Source organism: Alligator sinensis, unplaced genomic scaffold, assembly GCF_000455745.1.
Source record: "Alligator sinensis unplaced genomic scaffold, ASM45574v1 scaffold61_1, whole genome shotgun sequence".
Taxonomy (NCBI): domain Eukaryota; kingdom Metazoa; phylum Chordata; order Crocodylia; family Alligatoridae; genus Alligator; species Alligator sinensis.
In genome coordinates this window covers 1,113,691-1,139,999 of record NW_005841986.1, presented here as the reverse complement: position 1 = coordinate 1,139,999, position 26,309 = coordinate 1,113,691, and the positions used below count along the sequence as shown (strand labels likewise).

General features: G+C 54.3%; 1 protein-coding gene across 1 annotated transcript in view; it reads right to left on the bottom strand.

Annotated features, from left to right (window-relative positions):
* Positions 1-6: 6 nt before the first annotated feature.
* CNNM2 (cyclin and CBS domain divalent metal cation transport mediator 2) overlaps positions 7-26,309 on the bottom strand; it is a 137,383-nt gene continuing 111,080 nt past the window's right edge. The window contains exons 4-9 of the mRNA XM_025201214.1: positions 20,014-20,151; positions 17,912-18,081; positions 14,281-14,374; positions 11,625-11,690; positions 8,216-8,400; positions 7-6,334 (exon numbers count right to left, since the gene is read on the bottom strand). Coding sequence (XP_025056999.1) covers positions 6,125-6,334; positions 8,216-8,400; positions 11,625-11,690; positions 14,281-14,374; positions 17,912-18,081; positions 20,014-20,151 — 863 coding nt within the window. The 3' untranslated portion in view covers positions 7-6,124. The remainder of the gene's footprint in view (positions 6,335-8,215; positions 8,401-11,624; positions 11,691-14,280; positions 14,375-17,911; positions 18,082-20,013; positions 20,152-26,309) is intronic.

The following is a 26,309-nucleotide window of genomic DNA, read 5'->3' as shown; positions in this document are numbered from 1 at the left end:
GTGGTTTTGGGGTAAGAAGGTGTTTCAGCGGCTGCAGAGAAGTGGGGCGAAGTGACAGAGAAGCACAAACTCAAGTATTTGGGTTTTCACTATTTGGCATCATGACATCTGCACCGCGACTCGGATGCAAGTCTGGGAATCCGCAGGCGCATCCGTGGAAGAGCAAGTCCAAGCTTTGAGGTTCGCCCCAGGGGTCCTGTCCTGAAGTCCCTTCTTACCTCCCAGCCTGGAGGACACCAGGAACGCGAGGCTGGCGCTGGCGGACCCGTGCTGCGAGCGTTCCCGCGTGCCGTGGGGGGATCTCTCCTGGCACAACGTGGCTGCGATTTTTGTGACCACCGAATGCTCACCCGCCGCCTCTCCACGCTGGTGGGGACTGGCCCAGACGGCACGAGACCGCATCAGCAGGCTGAGCGAAGAGTGGAGGAGTCCAGGCGCTAACGTTTCCCAGCTCCGACTCTTCAGCGCTACAGCTCGCAAACTCCAACCTCTGCCAACAGGCGGCTCCCGCTGCGTCCCTCGGAGGAAAGGACTGCTTTGACAGCAAGCACTTGGGAAAGCAGCAGTTAGACTTCTTGACACCGGTTTCATTGGACTCAGCAGGATTCAAGTTGCCAGCCCCATTCGAAGGCAAAGACTCCAGAGGTCACGGGAGGGCGCGTTGGGATGGGAAGGAGGAAAATCTAAAGATCGAAGATCCTTGCTTTCGAAGTGGTGACGCTTCACTCGGAGTCAGCCCCGCGGGTAGCGAGAACTGCTGCTAACCCTGGCTAACGGACGACGGTGGGGCAAGAGCGATAAGGGAGGGGCAGACGAGGCCCCACCGTCTCCCAAGGCAAGGGCGCTGGAGCCAACGAGATGCACCTGTACTCCGGGATGTGCAGGGTTTGATCCCATCCAGGGAAGAGCCAAAGCATTTGAAGGGGTGCACGAGAGCATCACGGAAGCACGGTGTTCAGACCGCTGCCAGAGCGCGGGGCTACCGACCACGGGAACAGCCAAGCCCATCGGCGAGCGGCCGTCTGCAGCGTCCTGCCTAGCTCCGCGCCGCCCGTCCTCAGCCCAGGAAGGAAGGAGCTGGGACAGCCTGGGCTGTAGAGCTTCCTCTCATCTCTAAGCAATGCTCTGTGCCCAGATCCCGGGCCTGGAAGAAGAGGAGTGGGAGATGCATGAAACTGAAGTGGAAGATCGAAGCTGCGCTAGTCTGGAGATGGACCGGGTCACAACTTGCGCTCGCCAAGCAGCCCGTTTGCGCTGCGGGGAACCGAAAAGCAGAACAGCTCAGCTGAGCGCCACGGCCGTGGAGGAGGGGCGGGCGTTGCGGGTGACCTCCTCAGTGCCGGTCCTCGCCCGCTGCGCTGGTGCAGCAGTGCCGTGGGCCAGCGTCCCCTTGGGAAAGGCCACGCGTGCAAGGCAGAGGGACTGGAGCGGGGAGTGCCTGGTGACCAGCACAACGGGCTCAGGAGACGGCGAGCAAGCACCCGGCTAGCGAAGCTCCCCGGCGCGCGTACTCCCTCTGCCCCCCTGCCTAAACCAGGAGGAGGGCTGCTTCCACCGCAGTTGTGCTGGGATAAAGCTGCTGGGCCTTCCCACAGACCAGATCGACTCTTATCCTTCCAGTCGCAGAGCCACGCACTTCTTCGGATCCGGTGAGGGCTTGACGACCCCCCGCTCTCCAGCAGCGAGGACCAGCAAGTCCAAGCTCGTTCAGCCCGCCCTAGCTACGGCACCGGAGCTTAGGACATCCACAAAGACACGTCGGCACCGGCCAGACACCATCGATGGGCCTGAAGCCTCACGTGCTGATGCTCACAGGCACTGCGACAGCATCCCCCGACCCGGCCTGCTGCTAGCCGTGGTCCCGACTCCGGGTAACTTCACGCCTGGTCCCCAGGGCTAGTCCTAAGCCCCGGGTGTGTGTACTGGACACCGAGTAAGATACAGCACGCGACATCCAACACGCACAGACCCTATGTAGGGCCCGTGTAGATATTCTCCATCAGCGTGAGGAAGAGGCCTGGTCCCGGGGAGCCTGGCTGCATTCGCCGTCACATGAAATACTTACGCAGGATGCTGTTCACTACTCCCAGACTCAAGTCTCTCTTGGCTGAGCTCTTCGGAGATCACATGAAGCACCGCGGCAAGCGCCGCTGCGGTCCAGTCAACCGCTCCGTTGTACTTGGAGCTGGTTTCAGGGAAGCCCCTGTGAAACCACCTCCGAGTCCTGCCGGGGAGATGCCTCTGGGTCCTGGAGAGCTCCCTCTCCTCCATTTCCCGCCACGTTTTCTCCTTCCCTCCTCCTCCAGTGGAGAGCGACTGCAGAGTCCGATCCTGCTCCTTCTCTGAAGAAGTATCCGGGCGCAAAGACACGCAGTGAGGAAGAGGAGATGTGAGGGGAGGCCGCGGGAGCCGGGAGGAGGAGGTGGGAAGGGATGCAGGCAATTCTGCAGATCAAGTTGAACGTGCTTATTAACCCTTCGCATCCTCGAAGGAGCCCAACTCTGGGTCCCCCCTCCAGCTCCGACGGCACGGGTCAACCTTCGGCTGCATCGCCACCTCCGCTAGTCGTGGCAGCGATGCCTTCCCACTGCTCTGCCGGCGTGCCTCGAACCCAACTCTCTGGTACGACCCAGTTCTCGGGTCTTCTGCGGGACGTCTTTTGAGCATGCAGGGTGTTTCGGGTGCCGACACGTGGGGAACGGGGCGAAGGGCCCTCCGGAAGACCTGAATTTGGGTCTGCACAGAGAAGGGTGGGACTGCTAAATCCCCTCCTGCAACACAGAGCTAGCGTGCTTCACGCGATCTCCCGGAGCCAGCGGGGGTGGGAGAAAGACTCGCTGCGAAGCAAGAACAGTCCTTTCGCTCTTTACAAAGATTTGGCAATACACAGCATTAAAAATCATGGTTACAACAGATTCAGGTTCGTTTCATTGGGAGGGATTCAACCGACAGGAGTGTAAAAACGAATTCACAGTTGTGCATTTAAGATATTAGTGTCAAAAACCTCACTTCAAAGAACTCTTGTGCAAAAACGGTATCAACATTAGAAAACATGGCTGCCCTGCCCTGCCCTGCCCCCGCCCACGACCGGACTGGCGTCCGCGCCACCACCCAAACCAACGGACACGGCACAGGCGTGGAAAATGCAGTATCCTTTCTATGGAGCAAACCCTTGCCGTGGGCCGAAGGCTGAAGTCAAGTCCAGCGACCCCGAAAACATCCAGCTGGTTGGGTTGTCTGTGTCGTGACAATGCCCGACGGCAGCGGGAGCCCCCCCTCTTCAAGCCAACTAGCAGCGGCTTGTCTCCGTCTAGGAGAGGAGCCTATAATCCTTACGAGACACATCTGTGACCGACGGGTTTCGTGCGGATTATTGCGTGCTCTGCTCCAAACGCCGGACGCGAGGAGAGGGAAGTCTCCCAGGCAGCCCTCGCGTAACCTGAAACACAGACAAAGGAGCTCAGCAAGGAGGGATTCGCCCGCGAGATCGTGTCACTTTGGTCGCCTTTTCGACAAGCCGCGACATGGCACGAAGCTCGGAAGAGAGACCCCCCCCCCCCCCCCCCCCGCCTCCGAGGACAGCTTCGGCGAGCAGGCTCGATAGGAAGGATACTGCACCCCACGGTTACCCCTGCCCGCGCGCCGTGCTTTCAACAACATCGTACGTTCAGCAACGCAAAGCCACGGAGGGGGCTTGAATATGAAGGGCCGACGCAGGGAAGCGCGTCCCTGCCGGGGCCAGGAGTTGATACTGCGATGTCGTCTCACTCTGCTCTGGAGAAAAAGGTGCGACACGAGCAGCTCTCCTCGAGCTGGGTAACGAGGGGGCTGGTTTAGCAGGCGACCCGCCAGCCCGACCACACGCCTGGTGCTTTCGGGACGCTGTCGGCCCGCCGGTGGCTGCAGCTGTCCAGAGCCAACGGGGCGTGGAGAGCGTGGACTGGGCACGAAGAGGAGCACGTTTAAAAAGAAAGAAAAACCAGGGATTTAGTGTTCTTAACTACGAGCTTAAGAAGTGCGAGGGTCGTCTGGGACTCGGGTCTCCAGGCTCGGCCTGCCCCCGTGTTCGATACCACGCGTGGGACTGCTGTGCTCCCCTCTGCGGGTGTTATTCGTGCCTCCTGGGAAAAGGGACCGGAAGTACCTTTCCTCCCCACCATCTCGCTGGACCCGGGCGGCCCGTTCTCACCGGACAGGGTAAAAGGAGAGCGCGGGGTAGGACAAAACCCACCAACGAGCCGCTCCGGTGAAACGCTGTGCCTTTCACGCGCTGTTTGTGCAGACATCGCTGCGAGGCTCGAGGTCACGTTCGCCCCAGGGCCGGAGTCGGGATGGAAGCGGGGCCAGCGCTGCCCCCGGGGTCACTGGGAATCAGGAGAGTCTCCAAGTCGGAGCTGGATAAAGCTTACTGGATGGGTAAGGGAGGAAAACGCTACATTACACTCGGGTCCTGGGGTGGTCTTCGAGCAGCAAGGACTGAGCTTCAGACAGACTGCGCTGCAGGACGTGGTCTTCTCTCCAGGGAATAATACTGAGGTTGACTGTCACACTGTCTTGAAGAGGGTACTGACAAGGGGAGAGGTACGGGGGCTCCTTAGTCCCCGCGTGAGCTCCACGACGGACACTGCTTGGTGGGGGCTAGGAGATACGTGGTGCGGAGCTCCCATCTTGCCCATTCTGGGCTCGGGCTGCTGGAGCGGGCAAGCTGGTCGTGCCCTGGGCTAAGCAACAGGAGCAGTGCTGAGGAGACGCCACCCTGCTTCCAGAATCGGAGAGATGGCCCCATGGAAGCAGCAAAAGGGGAGAGGGGAGGACATGGAGGGGCTGCAGGGTAAGGGAAACTGCCCAGGGACTAACCTCTCCGATCCCTGGAGCGCAGCGTTTGCTCCCGCACAGCTCCGTCTGCCATGGAAGTTCTTTGTCAGTTTTGGGGGAGAAGAGGATGGTCCTGCAGCAGCGGGGGTGCACAAACCACTGGGAGGATTCACTTTGGGCGTTGTAGCAGCATCTTCCGTGTCAACATCCAAGGGGTCGGGGACAAACGATCACTCCTAAATCCTATCCCAGTGATTTATCACGGGCTGCAAACATGCTCTGGCTGGAGGACAGGGTGCACGGGCTGTACAGGAGCTCAGAGTCTGAGATCTGACGCGCTGGGGTGCGCACTTCCAACACAGCGGGGAGGCAGACAGCGTCACCACGCGAGTCCCGGTCACACCAACGCAAAGTATCCAGCAGATAAAAACCACCCAGCACCCCTGACGGGGGAGTCATCCCTGCCTGCAATTTGAGGAGACTACGCTTTTGTTGATTAAAAAGAACCCCCAGCTTCATATTCAAAACGCGTGACATTTTTGGAGGCTACAAAACTGTAAATGTAACAATATTTGCATTTTTACAAAGAAACCTTCTGCGATCGGAGAGATTATTAACACCAAAATAACCACCCCTTCCCTGAAACTGAGCTGGGGAGAATGTAATGCCCTTCCCCAAACTTTCAGATGGTTACGACAGAGGTTCCTCGCAGTTCCACTCATTCCTCGTTTGTAGGAGACAAATACATACAAGTACCAGTTACCATCTTACCAACAGAAAAGGACCAAAGAGAAGGATGGAAAGAGGCCGAGGACACTTGGAGCCAACTCACAAAGTCACGACACAGCCTACTCGGGGCCGGGGAGGGACAGCAACAATTTAAAACTCTGCAAAATACTCTTTTTAAAAACATGATTCTCTCTTGAAAAAATAAATCGGAGAAGCTTCTCAAGCTCCCCCGTGAGCATTTAGAAAGGAGGAAAAACCCAATGAGGAACAAAGGTACGGCTAAAAAATAAACGCCATTCTACTCTGCAAGAAGGAATCGCACCGCTCGCCGAGGGTCGCTCGCTGCTCCCACGGTTCGTTTGGTTTTTCGGTCGTCTCTTTCTTGCTCTGCTCTCCTCGTTTCTTCCTCTCCCGCTCCCGAGACGGGCACAACGTCTTTGGTCTCAGAGCACTGGGCGCAGCGCAGCATTTCAAGCACGTACTAAATGGTGTTCGCGGCCGGGTCGAAAGGCAGGAAGGAGCGAGGGCTGGTCCTGCTGGAGAGATGGGGCGGGAAGGGGACGTGTGGTGGGGGTCGGTCCTAGATGGCGCCTTCGCTGTGCATACTGTGATTGGACTTGTTGTGAGTCACACAGTTCTGTTCGTTCAGTAGGTTTGCCGTCTCGTCTGGCAAACCGTCGTGCAGCTCCGTAAGAGTCAGTTCGATTTTAGTGTTTTCACTGTCCGAGGACTGAGGGGTTTTGTCCATCCGAGATGCCATCAGGGCATTTTGGTACTGCTGTCTTGAGATCTGTTCCGAGCAGACAAGAGAGGACACAAAAAAGCCACAATCACACTTCTGTCTCTGCTGCTGCGCTGGGAACATAAACCTCCTCCATTCCCCCGAATATCGCAAGCATATGTTTGTCCTGGATTCATCCCAATTTCTATCAAACAAACCAGAGTCGCAAGCCTGCAGCCGCCCCAACTTACTACCGCGACGCGGCGATGATCTGCTATCACAACTCTGCCAACCCAGAGGATGGAGCCACGCGACAAGGGAAGGGTTTAACCTGCTGCACAAACTGGAGGAGGCACCAAGGGATTTCCAGTTACTTACAGCCATGGAAAGCCTTGGGACTGATGCGCAGCTCGCTGACACCGAGCTTGGGGCGAGGCTCCTACAGCCCTTCGGAGGAAGGGACGTTACATGTACGAGCGATCAGCGCTCTCCATGTGCAGTGCGGGCCAGTCCTGGAGTCCTTACCCCGATGACAACGGGCGTCTGGTCCCGATGTCCAGATAGTAGACGGGGTGGAAATGGGGAAAGCCGGGTGACTGGCTCGCAATGCCCCCCAAAATGCATTTGTGAGCGTGAGACTGAGATCACTGTGGGTTATCAGTATGAGTGAATGCATGATAAAGGTGGGACAACACACGTGACATGTTAAGCATTAAGGAGATAAATGCAAAGGTGTGTAAGTCAGAAGAGGCTTTGGTAGGCGTCACACACATTTCAGCCACTCAAGAGGGTCTGGGAGTGGCAAAGTGGTGGCAGGGACGTCCTCGTGATAAACTGAGATGAAAAGCCAACCTGTACAACTCGGTACACACTGATGACTGGCCACTGCAATCAGTGCACAGCACGCTGCAGTCAGTGTGACAGTGGCTCTGTTTTTACAAATACCACACATCAAGTGGCACGTGTGTGTCTGTTTTAAGAGGCAAGAATCCCCTCGGGTGGTATCTTTTACTGGACCAACTGTATAGTTGGGATAGTTGGGCAAGCTTTCAAAAGCAAGACATCGTTCACCAGGTCTGAGTGGCGAGAACCAACGCGGCCTAGTGTTTTAAGACATCATGCTTTCTTTTCTTTTTTTTTTAATAATAAATCTTCTGCTCAGTACATCTGGGACCGCACTTTTATTCTTATTTAAGGGGAACTTTTAATGCTGGATCAGCTGAGGCAAACGCCTTCGAATGAGTTAAATTCCCAGATCACGCGTGTTGTGCATAAGCAGTGTCTGAACAGCAATGTCCCAGTTAGAAATGCTTAGCTGAAGCTAAGGCGCTGCCCCTGGACATCGACCTCCCGACCTGGGACGGGACGGCCTGGTTACACCCGTGTTCCTCCGTCCCAAAGGAGCCGATACGTTTCAACGCCTGCTCCTAACGGGACACGAGGAACGGGGAGCCGAGCAAAGTGCCCGGCGGTTGGTAAAAGGATGGGTTCTGCCTTTCCCAGAGGCACGCGAGAGGGTGCTGCGAGTCTTTTGGATAGTGTCCCTTGTACCCGTGGGCGAAGGGCTGACTCCTTCAGTTTATGAATGCAGGCTTGCTCGCCACAGGGAATTCTCCAGCTCAAGTCAATCTGAAGACCTTTGCAACAATGGAGGGGCTTTCGGGACGGGGTAGTACTTATGTCTGTGCCGGGAGAGGCACTCTACCTGCACTGTCCTACCTGAGGAAAGCTGGAGGAGACAGGGAACCAGCAAACAGCAGAAGGGAGAAGGGCGAGAAGGCAGCAGGGGGTTTCACGTTGCGGCTTTCATATCTCCTCGAGTCACCCAGGCACCGAACCGCTTGCAACCCGTGGGTCTGCCGACTGCCCCTGCCCACCCCAGCCCCCCACACGCCAGGCAGAGCGGCTGCTCAGCCCAGGGGACCCCCCCCCAGGCCTCTTTCTTCCTACCTTGACAAACTGAATGTCCGTGAGCGCTTTCACCGAGTAGTCTGGGACGTACACTTGAAGGAAAGACGCGTTCAGCTGGTTGTTGCTGCTCCCTAACGTTGGCGTCACCGCGTCAATGCGATCGCTTCTGTTTAAAGAGTCTGAATGATTCAAGCCACAAGGACGAGGCGGTGACTTGTTCTCAGCTGGAGACGGGGGAAAGAAGGCAGAGAGACTTTTGAAATAATGGCGAGTAAGGCTGCACCGGTACTTACACCATACAACATACACTTCCCCAGCAAGACCCCCAGGAGATCCGGGCATTTTCCACCCAGAGCTGACGCGTGATATTCAAAACGGCCAGGATCCATGCTTAGTTATCCTTGCACTTCTTGCACAGCGCCTTTCCCCCAGGGAGCCGGGTGCCCTTTGCATACATGTACTGTGTTACACCTTTACTTCATTCAGTGCCTCCACTGTACCTGCCTAACTCGCACGCCTGGCTGAGCGCGTCCCTACAGGTGGTGCTGGCCGGGCCAAAGTTTCTCCCTTGTACAATTCCCATTTCATCTCTTCCCAACATGATCTTCTCACCCATTTCCATGTCGGGTTTGAAGGGATCATTTGTGCTTAAAACAGCACAGGAGATCGGGCTCTGTGTAGCACCACCCCTGCCTGCCGGGCGGCACAGACACAAGGAGACAAGCTGCTGCAGGGATGAATCCTAGATTCAGGACACAGCGTGGCTTTCCCTCTCCCTGGGGGTCGTAAAGACAAGGCATTGGCCTCTTGTACTCACCTGCGCGCTACAGAGCTTCACTTATTCACGGGAAGGTTGTAACTAGCACAGAGGAGCCGTCCCGGCCATGCTTTACTGAAGCTAAAGTTATTTTCAGCAAAGCACCTTAAAATATAGCCTTCGCTACTCTAAGTTGCCACCAACTTGGTGACCTACAAGGGTCAGGGCTGCTGCAGGAACATTTCCAAAATGCAACGTCCCCAGACTTCCTCCCTAGTCGAGTGACAATGCTGCGTGGCTGACCGCGGGTAGACTTCTGGTCCCAATCGCACTCGAGATTCACCAATCCCAGACGGGACCGAACTTGGCTTGGTTTGCACGGCCAGACAGGCAGCGAGCGCCTCCTCCGGAGGAGGTCTTCCTTGGTTAGGAAACCCGCACGTGGCCACTTGGCATGGAGCTGGCAGCCAGCACAGCTCACCCCTTTCAGCTGCTTTCGCGGTGGCATCCTCCTACCAAGGAAGGGCCGCCTGAAAAGGTATCGCAGAACTCAGCACCGTCTCCTTCACTTAGCCGCAGAGCATTTACTCTCCTCCTTGCCGTGAGGACCCAGATCTGCCGCATGTTCTCATTGAGCCACAGCACCGTGGGGAGAGGCAGCTTTCAGCCGTTCTCGGAGGAGATGCATTTCGTCGCTGCAAGCGCTCAGCCTTTGTTCGTTCGGATTCAGGACAGAACTGAAACGCCCCATTAGGTTTTCATTTCCTAGTTGCTTTTACAACCCAGTGCCCGCTTTTCTCTTCCGTTTGCAAACTGCTGGGGATGAAAACACGGGCTCTGGGAACGAGGCGAGCCTCCAGGGCCGGCTCCACCATCGGAACGACCGCGACGGGTCTCGAGAGGCAATGCCAAGCTCAACTCGCAGGCACGCAGACTTGCGGCAGCCCCTACTTTGGAGTCTCAGACGCCCCTGGTGCCTAGAAAGCTCTTCCCACCACAAACCTCGAGCCAAAGGACAACCCGGCCTTGGGGTTCGCTCGGTGACCCCCTCTTTGGTTTCAGACCAACCCCCATCGCCGTAGGGGGTCCTGATCTCATCGCCTCTGTACCGCCGGCTGACGTCGGACCGCACAGCGAGTTGCCATAGTGACCAGTTACCATATCAATTCCTTTCAAGGGGAATATTCTGTCCACCGCTATTATTTTCCATACTATTATTCTTTTTTTCAACCGGTGGGGGTGGGGGGCGGAAAAAAGCTTGGAAAAAATGCCTGACATTTATATTGGAAATAGTTTGCAAACATGACGGGTACACTTCATTCGTAACGTGGCAAGAGGGCAAAAAAAAAATTATTTTTTTTTTTTTTAAACGATGGGCATAGCAAAAGAACGGAGCTAGAAAATGATCATCAAAGCTGCAGAGTTTAAAGGGAAAAAAAAAAAAACCCCACCGTCAAGCGATTTAATTAAAGAAAGATTAATTTTTTCCCCTTCAATTTTAGCTGCTGGAAAGTAACGGGGCATGAAAAAAAAATAAAAATAACTCTCCAGCAGGGCAATAACCTGGAGTTTATCTGGAATGTGCATGAGACTAATTTTCAGGAAAGAGGAGAGAACAGAGGAAAATTACAACATAGGGGAGGAGGAGGGGGAAATCCAGAGGAGCAGATGGAAAGTTTGGATGCTGGAAGTCGTTCTCTGTTTCAGCGCTCGTCGCTGTCCTTCCCTCCCGAGTTCAGAGGTGCATGAAGATGGAAACGGCGGCTGCGGTGCCAGGCGGGCGATGCCCGTTCCAGCATTTGGCCGCTCCCGCGTGCTTGGCTCGCTCTCTGCATAACGTTTCCATTCCTCTCCTCGCTGGCCCAGGTACACGTTTAACAGGGGAGGGCGAGCTCCGGCTCCTCTTTCTTCCCTACTTCCGGCGGTTCAAAACAGCCTCATTAAGTTCTGCCTGGCCTGATGTTAGCCCTTGAGCAAAACATTTGTGGGAAGTCTGAGCAAGATCGACTTAGTCATTCGTAATGCGTGGTCTTAAAACCAACCCCAAAAAACATTTCCACATTCTTCCCACGGATTTCATTCACAAAGTATTGGCACCGGCCACCCAAAATCCATCTAGGGCTGAACGACCAATTTGGTGTGTTTGTAAGATCTCAGCGGACGTCAATGGACTGCATCAGCTGTGAAGAAAGCTTGCAGCTCCAAGGGCATGTGAAAGGAATATTTTGTGCACGAACAATAGATTTCACAGCTTGTTTGAATAGGAGGAACCGTTCTTAAGTTGTATTTAACTCTTTCTTCTGGCGGCCCTCCAGCACCCCCTCCTCCGTTCCAATTCTACCTTCTGCAGAACGGAGACGCGTCGCACGCTAGCAAGCCCAGGCTCCGAGCCAGACCGTTTTGTTAAGGAAAGGGCCCTCCTGACGCTGTCACAGCCCAGGTACCAGGAGCAAGCACCTTCTCATCACCAAAGTCATTCTCCTACGCAAGTATTCTTTCCTCTCCTTTCATTTGCATGCACCTGTTACGTCGCGACGACTCGGTCATCCCCGATACCTACCTGGCAGGTACATTTTTTTGCTGGACTTCTCCTTAACAAGCAAAGAGGTCAAGAGAAATACAGACCGCAGCTGGCTTTTTATGGGGTCGCTGCAGTCACAAGAAGGGTGTAATAGAAGCATGCGGATTTACCTGGAGAACCTGCTGCTAACAACTCTGTTCTGCTGACAACAAAGGTACGAGACAGGGACAAGGGAACTAGAAGAGGGAGAGAAAAAGGATGAGATTGTGACCAGGATGGAGGTGGCTATCCACGCTCGACGGGGGGGGAAAGCCCAACTCGCTCTGCGCGCGGACCAGAACCACAAGGACAAAACCGCAGAGAACTAAAGGGGTTAAAAAAACGGTTAGACACTTTGCAGGAATTATTTAAAAAAAACAAAATCAGCAAAACGCTACACATGCTCCACTTGCCGGCCCTGACTGCCGCTCAGCACCAAGTTCAGGATGCGTTCAGGAGGCCAAGGGCACAAACGGGAACCCCACACAGGCACGATGGGGCATCACGAGACCAGCGACTCGCCACGGTCACCCCCTCCAGAGCGCCGACTGGGAACAGCATGCACATCTGTAACACCCGTCATGCAAATAGTGCTCTACAGTGCTTGTGCTTAAAGCGAGAGAAAGCCCCAGGTACCTCCCAGGCTGCATGCATGGGCAACCACTTGCCCGCGAGGAGAGGGGAAGAAATGTCTGGAGGGGAGAGAGAACGTGAGTGCCAAAGCTGGAAAGAAAAGCCGGAGGCACCCAAAGGTGCCAGCAAGGTTAAAAACCAGAGCAGCAGGGCGCCCAAGCTGACCCATTCTGGCAAAAGGCACCACCGTGAAGGATTTTCGTATGTGACCCAGGCACAAGTGAGGGGAGAGTCGATACTTCGCCAACCTGTGACCTGTCTGTATTGCAAACTAGAGAGCACACACAAATATGCAATGGAAATCGCTGCTAAGGCACCCATCAATACCTTGCCGTGATCTGCGGCCAAGCTGTCGTCAAAAACCTACCGGGCAGCAGCAAGATTGAGGGAACGTGAGGGTACGGACAGACCTAACAATCGCAGCGTTTCAGAGGGGTGGCTGGACCAACGTTCCCAAAAAGACTGACTGCCTCCCAAATAGCAGCTCTTGGGGATGAAGTACTGCGCTGGAGGGTTTCGCTTATGTCTGCATGGGGGAGAAGGGGGAGCCAGCTGGTGCGTTTTGACTGGGACCCCTGCACCCCCTTCTCGGACCTCCACTGCCACCAGAGCTGGCCTTACCCCCCACCCCAGATGCCTGCCCACCACTGGAGCTAGGCACTCGGCCCCAGCCCCATCAACCTCTGGGGGACAGAGGGAACGAGAGGAGGCTGCAGCGTTTTGCAAGGCTCCAGCCGGGGGTTCGACGGCTGCACACATGCCCCTGGGCTGAAGCACCTGCAGGTGCATTTCTCTCGGAAACGCTTCTCTTGTTAGATCTCTCTGCACCCTGAGCATGCGAGGAACAACTGCCTTCAGCTTTGCACGCGCAGTTACTAATATACGTCCAGCCAAATGTCGACTGGATAGCAATGCGGAGCTGAACCATCACACCTCAAACGCCCCAGGGCATTGCCATCTCCTGGGGAAAGGATTCGAATCACCTGCTCTTCCAAGGAGACGTTAATGCCTGGTTTATACAGTACTGATCTCTCTACAGGTGCCTAAAGCCATTTAACAGCGTACGTGGGGTTCAATAGCTCCCTTCTTGCAACGGAGCCACCACTGGGGTGGATCACAGGAGCTAATCTGCTCCTTTGAGACTAGAAACAAATTTCAACAGGAGCGAAGGAACGCATGCGTCTCCACCCGACGCCAGGCTGGCAGGACGTACTTGTGAAAAGCTTTGTGGGATTTTTAATCACTACAGCTGACCAACATCTTGGTTCGTGGCTTCCAGCTGACATACAGTGCGACTGGGTGCCACGCATAACCCTGGCATGACGGTATGTGCAGAAGCTCAGTGGTTTCACCCACGGATGAGTCTCGCCCGCTATCGACTAACACCAGCAGCACTGGCGAGCTCTTATTAAGCTGCAATGCAGCCCGGCCTTGCTTAGCTGCTGAGAATTAGCCACGCTCGCTGCTCGGGACGATGCGGCTGCAAGCCAGCAGCACGAACGCTCGCTTGTGGAGGGGGTTAGACAGCAGCACGTGCCTCATTTATGTGGCTTGATGCTGTGTCCATGTCACAGGACTCTGGTTTCTCCTAGGGGGACCTGCCTGGCCCGGGCTCAGTAGCAAGCCTCTCTCATTGCTGTTCTCTCTCCTTGCCTGCAGTGTGCGAGGCTGCGTGAGCTGCTTGTCCCAGCTCATCCTCACCAGCTTTCCAGGACAGGAAAACCTCCCCTCGGTGTCCCCATCCCAGCTGGTTTCTAAGGGCCTGCAGAGATGGGCTACCCAAACGGCAGGCAGTCGGACGTTGCACCGCTCGGTCTCCCACCGGCTTCGTGCTGCCCGTTCCTCCAGTCTCTGCTATGCGGTGGGGGCGTCTCGTCATCGCAGGCCAGAGGGATCCCCAAGGCCAACGCTCTCGTCTGCTCTGGGCTTGCAGGCTGGCAAGCACGCAGGTCTCGTGTCAGGAGCCATATCAGCCCCACCCAGACATACACCGGGCACCTCGTTTCACCGGCGGGGAGGCATTTCCTGGTGACACCAGCCAGGACAAGCACAGCAGGGGCATCTCCCGGGGCCCCTCTCCCCGCACAGAAACCCCCAGAGGCAGGCATGCTCGTGCACAGAGGGAGCTCAGCAGCGGACTGGAAGAGGACATACCTGGCGATGCTGTGAGGGCCATCACCCCATAGTAGGAAAAAGCACCAGCTTCAAACTTCATTCCCTCTTTCCCAGCCTCCACTTCCACTTTCCCCTGTTGAGGAAAAGGAGAGAGCGGTCATGAAAGGGCAGCGGCAGCCCACAGAGCAGAGACGTTATCCCACACCTGCACCTTGAAGGCTGCGGTCGTGCCCAAAGGGGCAATTCAGTGTTAAATCTTGCCTTCGACTCAAGTCCTTCAGGGTGCACAAATACAGGCAGGAGCTATTTCCCTCCTCTCCTTCCTTCTCCCCCACAGACCCACCAGGCCCCTGGGGAGCCACAGCTAATTGAACGCAGCAGAGCCATGCATTCATCACTGCAGCTGCATTCAGGACCTCTCCAGCGGCACTGCTTTCTTCCCCTCCCGCAGCATGCTTCATGCACTGTCAAGCCACTTCCCTTGGTTCGGGGTGGGGGCAGGAATACTCTCTCAGCCCAAGAAAACCTGTGTCACGCTCGCCCAGTATCTCTGGGCAGCTTCCCTTATTTCAAATAACTCCCCACGTGCACAGACCCCCTCGTTGACAGACCCACAGGAGAACATGACTGGGAGCGGAGGGCAGCTCAACCCGTTTTGGGAGGCAAAGATGTCCATTTTGCACCAAGAAGGTTCCCCCAGAAAAGAAAGCCCTCGCTCCTGAAGGAGCCACCTTTCTCAGGGTTAATTTGGGCGAGTTGTTTCCACCAGGTTTGCAAATCACACAGCCGTTACTATTGTGTGCGGGGCTTCATGCAGAAGGATCCAACCCCTTTAACAAATGCTATACGACGATGGCACCAGCAAAATGCAGCCACTTCTGGGGTGGAACGTGGCAGATATTCAGCAGCACACGTTACCACCACAACCAATTAGGAAGATGGGAAACACCCCTTCTAAAGATGAATGTTTATCGTCTCCGTGACCATAACAAAGAGTCAGCAAAGAGTCAGAGGCGTGGGTCGTTAATAGGGCCTGATTTTCAACGGCACCCTCAGCGGGGTTGACTTCTGCTGGGAACTTGAGACAAAGGGTGGAAGAAGTCTGGTGTAAAACTGAAGTGAAGCCACCTGGGCCTGGAGGATTTAGGTCACCCAAAACGCTCTCAGTCTTTGAGGGCCTGGAGAACAGGCCAGACTGGGATACCCCGCTGGTAATGGATAAAAAGACAACGGGGCGGCTGGGTGGCTACAGGCAGGTCAAAATGCGTCTAATACTTTGGTTCTGTGAAAACACATTTCAGTGTGAAATGTGAAAACACATTTCAGTCCACCCACACTGCACCAAAGTGGATGAGTTTCCCTGCATCTTCTTCTACCCGCATCAAAAATAATTACAATAATTCTCTTTGCCTGCTGACACTCTCGATTCAGTCTCTGGCACTGGCACCAGCACAGGACGCCACAGGAAAAAACATGAATACAATGCAGCAACAACAACAACAACTTTAAACAGGAGCACGGAGCTGGAAAGGATGTCTTGGGTCATCCAGTTCAGCCCCCCACTGTCATGGTCATGGGTAACCATAATATATAATCCGCTTTCGTGACCTGATCAAGTACTATAACCCCAGCAAATGGTACATTTAGTATCTGTAGCTGTTTCTAAAGATGTTATGGAGTAAGGTCGGCAAAGACTTGTTGGGTACAAATACGCTGTTCACCATAGCGGTTACTGGCAATTATTCACCGCAGGCTGCAACCCTGGGATGACCATACACGCAGCTAGACCTCTGCCCTCTCTAGGAGTCAACCTGGACTGGATGGTGGAAAAGCTCCGAGCTGTCGGAAAGGCGCCTCTATTCTGGGACCTTATTATTCCATCTGCTGCACAAAAACATTTTGCCCTTTCCAAATTTGGGCTGCGGAGAAACACACGGCAGCGAGCTGAGCGGCTGGGTAGCTGAGAGCCGGGCAGCAAAATTCCTTCGGCATGATACCGAGAGCGCCCGGCCAGACCCTGCCGTCTGGGCTCGTGCTTTCCCCACCACTGGATAAATGAACTGCGAGGAGTTTTGAACGACAAACGTTATCAGTGGCTGCATATAAAACTGCTGCTGTCCAAGAGAAAAGCACATGCAATGCAAGCAAGTGGCACCCTAGAAGTGAGCAAGTTCTACCGATTTGGATTAAATTGGTAGATTACTATAGGCACCAACCGTGTACTTGTTTCCCTGCATGCTTTCTATGTGAAAATCAATACCTCAGGACATCCAGGTCAACTCCAAGCGTACAGCAAACAGCAGAAGTATCTGTCTGGTGCTGTGCCAAGGTGTAGGACTTGCAGAGATAAACCTGAGCACCTCGGTGCTAGCATGGGCCTTTTCATGCGCTCACTTTTGAAGGTGTAACATAGGCACGTGGGAAACCGTACTGGTTTTACTCATCACACCCTCCCTTGTGACACAGGGCTCTTCTGTTCCAAGGCAGGGTCTCCAGGCATGTCTATCCAGCCCTGTTATCTTCCCCTCAGCACCATTTCAGACTGCAACAGGTCACAGCATAAAAGGAGCTGAAAGGGCTGTCAGTGCTTTGTGGAGGACTGAAGAGCAATCCAAACGGAGCGCGCTAGCCTGGAGATGTGGCATTATATTTTTGGGGTGTTATTACCACGGTTGTTTAAAAATAAAAAGATCTTTTACATTTGATACCACGTCATAAAATCATCCAAGCACTGAATTGGCAGCGACCGGTGTTTTGAGGCATTTTGTAAGCATGTCTCAATCCAGTTTACACAGACTGGAAACGTCAGCACCTTGCCAGCAAGAGGCAGCTTTAAGCACCGGTCTTGCAGAAAGGTGGTAACGGAGTTTCAAAGTCTTGGGGCAGACAGGACCGACATGTTCTGAGGTTGCTACTGAGCTGTAAACCTCAAGAGATGGACACCGCCAAGGGGAGTGACCTCTGCGTGGAGGAAATACCCTTTCTAATCAAGAAAACGGACAAGGAGATGAGGACTTCCGCAGCACTTCGGGCTGCCATCTCATCGGATCACACAAGCTACAGGCCGGAGACGCTGCACGGATGGAAGAACTGCAAAGGAAACCAAAGGAAGTGAAGGTGGCCGTGCGGCAGGTGGCGCTCTGCCCTCACTTAATGCGCAGCCACCGTCCGTGACACTACAGGCGCAGACTTCCTAAGCCCACGGAAAATAGGAGAGATCACGATCACATCAAGGCCCTTCTTGCAGGGGGAGGTGGGAAAAAAACCCCAAAAAACCTAGGTTAGCCAGCATCCTGTCCAAACTCCAATTCGAGCCGTTACATTGTGCTCGACCTACGGTTTTTCACCAGCTTCAGCTGCACACAAATTCCTTTCCCTGCCTGCTCTGCTCCCGTCTGCACGGTCACAGCAACTTTCAACGGAGCATCCTCTCTGAGAAGCAGGGGTGCGTCAGCCGCACCGTACAAAGGTTAAATGGAGCCTGGGACCACCTGAATGAGTTGTCCAAGGTTAGCAAGTTAACGAGGGAATCGGGAATAGAGCCCTAATTTCCTAGCTGCCATCCCCATGCTCTAAGAAGGCTACACGGAAACAGATATGCAGGGAGAGGAAGGAGGAGACATGCTTCCCCATACGTAGGGCTGCATACAACTCCCATCACTTGTCTGACCTGTAAAATGAGAACAAAGTAGTCGACGGGCTTGTTTCGCTGGTAGAGGTAGTATTCCGGGGCTTTCTTGTTCTTCTCATCATATTTCAGCTCCTGAATGACGTTGGGGTGCTTTAGCAGCCTTAGAAGGATCTTCTCCGACATCTGGGATGGACCAAAGGCTTCTACTTCTATAAACACAAGACACAACTTGACGTTACACCTCAAGGGCATGGGAATGAATTAGCACTCATTAATAAGCATCAACTTCAAAAGAGGAAAAGAGATGCAGAGAGATACGATACGGAATCGCAGTTTTCCTGTCTTTTGAGAGACTTAGGCAGATTGTCAAGAGGAAATCAGAATGCCCCAATTCTTGGAAACTCCTCTTTTCTTCTCCCCTACCTGAGGTGCTGAAGCAGTCTGCAAATTACCAAGAATGGTTTCCCCAGTGCAATGGGAAAAGGAAGAAGAATTTGCCCATTTGAGAGCTCGGGAACCCCAGCCTCGTTCGAGACTCGTGAAGGGAAGGGGTAGAGGTGGAGTCCCAGAGGGCCTCTCGGTTTTGTCTGAAATGACGTGGCCATTGATTATTTCTGGCAATTGTTCCTAGGGCTCTCCGATCGCTGATGGACCTAGAACATCGCTAGTCATCAGTCCGCTGCAGAAACCGAAAGGTGAAATGAAGGTGCCGCTCAGCCCGTCGGGGTCCACGTGGAGACAGTGACAATGGGACACAGAACCCGGGTAAGTTCAAACCACACGAGATTAATACATAACACAGACCACGTTTGATCACCTCTTCCTCCCACTCTCCGCTGCTCACAATGGGAGCTATTTAAAGCGGGAGGGGGAAAAAAAGCCCATCTTGGGGCGGGGTCGAGTTAGGCCAGGGATGCTCAAGACACAGGCATGCAAACGGCCGATTTGCTAACGGCTGGGTCGAGGACAGGACTCGGGAGCCACCGGCCCCTCCACCTGTGCACAGGTCCTGCTCTGCATTTCAAGCTATCCAACCAAACTGAACTGCTTTTCTAGTGATGGCTTCACAAGGTGACAAACTATAAAATCCTTTCATGTTTCCTAGGCAAGCAGAGCCACCATGCCACCAAATGAAGGGGGGAAAAAAAAAGTCCATCAAATTACATTAAGAAAGTGCTGGGGAGCTCCGCAGAGCTCCGTGCAAACCGATGCTCGTTCTTAAATCTGCATCTTCCAGCTGAACGGTTCCTTTCTCCTGAAGGCAGCAGTGCTGCAAGGTGCTCGACCGAAAAGCCCACGCGCAGAAGGTCTTTATTTAGACACCAAACAGGGTCAGCGTGAGCAGCGGGACAAGCTTCCCACACACCCTCCACCCAACGGGTCTCTCGCAACCTTAGAATCAGAGAAAACAGGTTTGGGAGGGGACCCCTCTAGTCCACCCCCTGCCCCAAGGCAGGATCAGCTCCAGGATGAAACGGGAACGCAGCTGCAGTGGCCCATCTCATCGACGGGCCCGCAAAGCCTGCCATGCGATCCGGGGGTGCGGGTATCTGCCTATCCACATGTGGATGGAGGCCACCAGCTCAGGACACGCACCCCACTAAGAAATCCATTCGGACAAGTCGCACTCCAGCCATCTGCTCAATGCTCATCTCAACGTGCAGAGACGCTTGCGTTTCAGGTCAGTAAAGCCCCGTGGAACGGGTTTCCTGCAAAAGTCCAGCATCTCTTCCCAAAGGAGCCACCAAGGGGGAGTCGCGACCAGCTGCCCAAACACCGGGCCAGCTGGCACCGAGTCTTCATTAGTGCGGTCCCTAAATGCTTCCTAGCGGGGCGCACTCGCTAGTCGTTAATCTGACGGACTCTACACATGCAGTGCGGCACTTGCATTCGTCCTTACCTTTCAGACCAATTTAAAGTTACTGGTCCACCCCTGGCAAATGTCTCAGAGGGTTCATGCCGACACTGAACACAGGAGAGGAGAGAATTTAAAAAGAAAAACACGACAGTGGCGTTACTCGTCGCCCTGGCGGCCAGCCTCCCCCCTGCCTGCGCTGCCCGCCCGCCTCACCGGCCTCTGCCGACAAACTCGCTTTCGGGCCCTGGCGCGATTGCGAACGGTGGTGATAATCCGCACTTGCCTGTTGCCAGGAAACGGTGCATTGCCAGGAGGAGCTGCGGTGATATTTTAACCTTCATCTCGCTGTCTGTCTGCTTGAAGGCAGAGAAGTCCTGCTTCCTGTCCCGATGGGCGACTTTCTTTTTCGTCTTGTTATCAGCTGGGGAAGGGAGCGGGGCAGAGAAGAAAGGAGGGAAGCGAGTTGTGTTAGAACAGGGTCCAACGTGAACCGTGCCGGATGCATTTATCGAGGACAAACCGAACGGCCGCGGAGAACAGCAACGTGCGGAGAGAGGCCTAGCGATAACATGCTTCGAACACGTGACACTGCGTGGCGTGAGCGCCGGGGATAGACCCATACGCCTGCACAAGGGGCCGAGGTGCCTGCCGACACAGCCTGTGGGCTGCACCTCGCACCGTCTTGACAAAGCCCCTTTCGTATCTGCTGCTGCCCCTTACATTTCTCCTGGGCTTTGGGTGTTTTTCCCATGCGCATTTCCTAGGAAAGTGCCTGGGAAGCATGAAGGATATTTAACTGGAGTTAGGTGACTGAACCGGTACGGCTGCCCGTGACAGATCACCCGACAGGTTGCAACACTAATTTTATATAAATGATAGATCCCTGCAACCCCATAAGGATGCATTTGCAGGATGATACCGAGGTCTCCGGGACGGGCACTCAGGAGTTTGGAAAAGCCAGAGCAAAGCCTGTCCCTGTGCCTGGAGCTGAGCCCAGTCCCTTGGACCACCCAGTGCAAGCTGCCACTGCTTCCCAGCTCCTTTTCAGACCTGTCTCCTCTTCCTTCCAGTCCCGTACTTCTCACACAAATCCCTAGTCCCAGGGTGCATCTACATGTGCTAGTAACATGCAGCAATTAACTTTGGTGGTTGTTGTGCCAGAGATTATTGCTCCCAAGCGCCATGTTTGAACATGCACCCAGGACCACAGCATGTTGAGCTGGGTTGGAGCAGCCCTGGCTGGCAGGGAGCCCCGGGGGCTGCTCCCCCCAGGCTCCACGTGCCGCAGAGGGGCTGGCCTGCTAGCCGGCAGGCAGCACCCTTGTGCCCTGGCCACCCCCATCAGCGTCTACGTGTGCATTGCTGCGCGCTAAGGGACACCGCCATAGAATAGTACTTGTATTTATGAGTGCCAACCTGCAGCAGAGTTCATTAGTTTCCTGATGCCTATTAGGGTTGCATGTGTAGATGTTGAGACCTTAAAGCTGAGCTAATTAGGCAGTCCCACAGTAGTAAGTCTGCTGTAGATGCACCCCCAGCCTCTTTATTTAATCAGTCACACTCTTTTCCCTTTCCCAGCTTCTCATCTCAGATCATCTCAACCCTACCCCTGCCTCAATGGCTTCCAGCCCCAGTTCCTTGCCTAGCCACACAATCTCATCAGGCTCTTCGGACCAACTCCTCCTTCATCTCCCATTGACCGTGTTTTTGTCCCATGCATCCAAATCGATTTCTTCCTCCGTGCTACTGGATGCCAAGGAGGAGGAAAGCACGGGCACACGATGCACCTGCCTACTGCTCTCAGTTCCAGCGTTGCCCTCACCTTGGCCTGAAGCAACTTCCGATTTCCCATAGCCCTGGATCTGGAGCCAGCTCAGGGACTTGGTGTGGGAACAGGATGCATTTACAGTCTGTTAGCCTTGGAGTTTAGAGGGGATGAAGTCTTCAGAGCTTTCAGCTGTTAAGCTATAGGACAGCGGTAGCCAAACTTTCTGGCAAGGGCACCACAAGTTAAGTCCCAAGTATGAGATAAGCACCACCACTGCCCAGCGGAGGAGTATCCCACCACCACTGCACTGTGGCAACACTGAATTCGGCAACACCTCTGGGTCAAATTCCTAAGCAGGCGGTGACGCCCGATTTCTACCCCTCCTTGACTGTCACTCTGACATCTGTCCCCTCCCCTGAGCAGCACTGCTCCTTTTCCCCTCCTCTAGTGAGGTCCTGCCTGTGCCCACTTTAATTTGGTGCCTGGGGCTCACATACCAGCTGCCTGTGCCATTTGTGGCATGCGTGTCACTGGCTGGACACCGCGGCTACAGGGGACCCTTCTGAGCACGTGCAACTTGTGATTTTTCCAAGGTTTATAACCTGGCCAATGCTGGAGGGATTGTCACAGGGGTGGTAAGAGGCACATCCCTAGCACAAGGGCCATGCCCATGTCCAGCTCCAAGAATGCACTTCTGGGGATGGCGGGGTGAACGGTAGGTTGATGGAAAAGCTTATCAGCTCCCAGCACCCAAACTGCCCGGTCCAACTGGGGATACGCGGATGATGTGGCAGGAGTCCTTTGGATCTTCCTGTTAAGGGTGGAGAAACGGGGAAATTGGATCAAAAGAATAAAATAGCCCCGTGGCCTGCCAGACAGCTACACGACAGCCTGGGGTTTGGTTGCAATATTTCTGGTCTAGATGTGTTCGTGTTATAATGATGTTGCATGCCTGTTTCCCTGACTAGCCTCTACAGGAGTGGGTGGGGAGATGGGGAAGAAGGGCTCAACTGAATTTGAAGCCAGAGCTAGCAGATGTGTCTACGTGGTCCATGAGGGGCAGGGAGCCATCGAGCAACACAGATCTGATGAGCCTATGGGACCACATCAAATAGCGCGTTGTAATGGTCTATGATCCCGCTACCTTTCGGGGTCAGAAGCAGATGCTGCAGGTCAATGGAAAAAGCCTGGCATCCCAGCTCAGGAATGAACAAGCACAGAACCAAGTTTCTAGTGATGGCAGGTTGCATCTGTCATTACAGATCTGCCATTGCTACACACCGAAGCTGAAGACTTAGTTCAAAAGAAAGGAAGTTTTGCTCTTGCTGTCCGAGGATTGCTGTGCTGCTTCTGCCCCACTGGCCCCTGCAGAGACAGAGACACGGGTCTCTAGGTGGCTTGACCTAGACCCCCACAGACTGGGGATTTAGTACAGCATCTTCCTCCTCTCGTCTCAAGCGTCCCTTGCCTTGTCACCGCCATAGTGCAGAGAATGCATAAAGCACCTGGAGGATCGCAGAGATGTAATGAGAGTCTTCGTCAGATATATCCCATCCAAGGTCTTCTCCAAAGAAGTACAGTCACCTTGCCCACAGCCGTCCCAGCCTCCAACAGGAAGCTGAGGTATACGGTAGTGGTGAAAACTAACCTTCCCCAGGTCTGGAGCACCCTGTTCCCTAGAGGATGTGCTCCTCACCCCCCTGACAGCGCAGTCAACTCTCCCACCTCTGCTTCCCAAGAAGAGTTGAAAACTCCTCCGGGCTCCTCCAGCAAACTTGCACCTACCCAAGGTCATGGAGCAGAGTCATCTCTTAGCCTGTCTGTTGATTGGAGATCACTTGATGTGCTGCTATAGGCTAATCAGATCTTTTGGCTTAATAGGGGTGGGGATGAAAAGCTCGCTGGCCAACTTTGCGGACGACACCAAGTTATGGGGGAGCGTGGTCACGCCTGAACATAGGCTGCAGATTCAGGTGGACCTGGACAGGCTGGAGAGTTGGGAAGATGAGAACCAGACGACATTCAACACCGAGAAGTACAAGGTGCTCCATCCGGGGGCAAACAATCCCCAACACGCCTACAGGCTCGGTGGCGCCAATTTTACTAGCACCAAGGCCGAAAGGGACCTGGGGGTAATAACCGAACACTGCACGAACATGAGCGGTCAGTGCGATGCTGTAGCCAACAGGACAAGCACCACTCTGGCGTGCATCAACCGATGCATCTCATGTAAAACCAAGGAGGCGATTCTTCCACTGCACTCAGCACTGGTGAGACCACAGCTGGAGGACTGCATCCAGTTCTGGGTGCCATTCTTCAACAAGGATGTGGAAACACTTGAGAGAGTCCAGAGAAGAGCCACCTGTATGTTCAGAGACTTGCGTGGCAAGCCATACGAGGAAAGGCTGAGGGACCTGGGTCTCTCCAGCCTAAAAAAAGAGAAGGCTGAGAAGAGACTTGGTAGTAGCTTATTGCTATATCAGGGGCATACATCAAGGGCTCGGTGAGCAACTGCTCACCAGGGCACCCGAGGGGAAAACCAGGAGTAATGGTCACAAACTCCTGGAAGACCGTTTCAGGCTCAACTCTATGAAAAACAACTTCACAGTCAGTGTCCAGACTGGAATAAGTTCCCTCCAGAGATGGTGCAGTCACCTACCCTGGAAGTCTTCAAGAGGAGACTGGATGGTCACCTTGCTGGGGTCTCCTGACCACGGCTGTCTTTCCTGCTTGGTGCAGGGGGGCTGGACCCGAAATCTTCCGAGGTCCCTTCCGGCCGCTTGCAGCCTATGAATCTAGTAGCTTCACTACTTGCTGGGGCCATCCGACTCGTGGTCTTTCCTGCCTAGTGCAGGAGGCTGGACCTGATGATCTGTAAGGTGCCTTCCAGCCCCTAACAACTATGAAACTTCATCCAGATCTGAGAAATGGAGGAAGGACCATACATTTTGGCAGCAGGTTTTTTTTCCTTTACAGCTGCTGTCCAGACAAGTTATTCAGAGATTGGGAACATGCAGCAACCCAAGTCCTCTGCCCTTCCATGAAGGGAAACCAGTAACACATGCTCAGCAAAGGGTTATAGTAGTGGTAGTTGAAGTAGAGCCAGACTATTGGGGAGAATGGAGCTGAGAAGGTCAAAGGTACGTGTTTAATACATTATCGGGTGCTTATAACCAGCTGCCTTTTGCAAAATTTATTTAGGTGTACGCATGCATTATATTCAAACGTGATGTGAATGTATACAAATCTGCATGCTGTTATGTTGGGAAAAGCCTCATTGATGCTGCTGGGTGTAAGAGATGCCTTCCACTCGGGTTAAACAGGGAGACAATTAAATGCCCTTTGCTTAGGGACAGGCCAAGTGACAGTGGAAAAGGGAGCTGTAAATGAGGCTGCCTTATTTCTTGCAAGGTGAGAGAGCAACCTGCGCTGGGCCAACGAGCTTGTCTAACATCTCTCCCAACTATACCGCTGATCTAATAGGATCAAAGAAATGTAGGGCTAGCAGGGATCTCCAGGTATCTCATCCAGTCCAACCCCTTGCTTGAGGCAGGATCAATCTAACACAGTGGCGCTCAGCCTTTTGTCCCTGCAGGCTGGATGAGGGACATGGGCCCAGACCGCAGGCTGGATTGGGCCCCAGCCCGCCCCGCTCACCTGATCTAGTGCACGGGGCTGCATTATCCGGCTTGCGGGGCTCCCTCCAAGCGTACAAATCTGGCAGCACAGGAGTGGCAATTTACACTGCCATCACTCCTCCACCGCCGAACGCTCGGACCCGGGGGGAGCGCCACGGGCCAGGTTACGTGGATCTGTGGCTGGATCTGGCACCTGAGCCAGGTGCTGAGCACCCCTGGTCTAACCTATTAGCACAGCTATGAAGCCAACCCCGACAACTCCAAGATGCAGCAGCCGAATTTGTCACAGGTAAAGCAGGGGCGATGTCCTGCCGCGGCAAGGGCTGTCAGAGTATGCTCGAGATCCAAGGAAAAAGCTCAGGTCCCCAGCTACAGAGGAAGGCACGAACCCTCACTGTCTGTACCAATCTGCCCACGGGCTTAAATTCCTTCCTGACCTCAAATATGGTTGATCTGTCTGACCCTGAGTGGAAGGACGAGACCATCTAGCCAGAAATCTCCACAGGAGCACCGGCACCGGTCAAAGTCCTGCAGCCAACACCTGATGCCTCCAAGGAAGGCGATACCCCCCCATCCCAAACATGTAGCAGCAAGAGGGGGGTGGGAAAACCCTTCTCAACCCCATGGGGCAGCCAGCAAAGCCCAGAACCCTGGGTTATACCCACAGTATAAAGGCAGGCATAGCTACACCGAGATCATCCTTGACCAGTGCTTATCCAACCTCTTCTTGGGCATCTGCAGTGATGGAGATGTTACTTCACCCTGCAAAACCTGTTTCTCGCACACACCCTAGAAAATCACAGCTACAACCTTATTTGTCACAGACAGAAACAGGGCACCCCCACACCCCTTCGGGGCTTCGAAGAAGCTGAGGCACAGCAGCGTGTTGACAGGCCTCCACGCCATAATTGCATCTGAATAGAGATGCTCGGGGAAGCAGTGAATGGGAACTGGGAATATGGGACCTGAAACGTCTTGGCCTTTTCTGGTTTGCCCTGGTAGCGATGCATCGTGAAGAACCTCGGTCTAACATGCAATGCAACTGCCCTGCTCGGACCCAGGCTGGCCATGCCCGGTGCGGTCACGCTTTAGGGAACGTAGCTGTGAATTGTGACCTTTTGCCAACTGCAGTTTTTCAAAGGATGACGACTTGAGCCAAATGTGTGCCAGTTT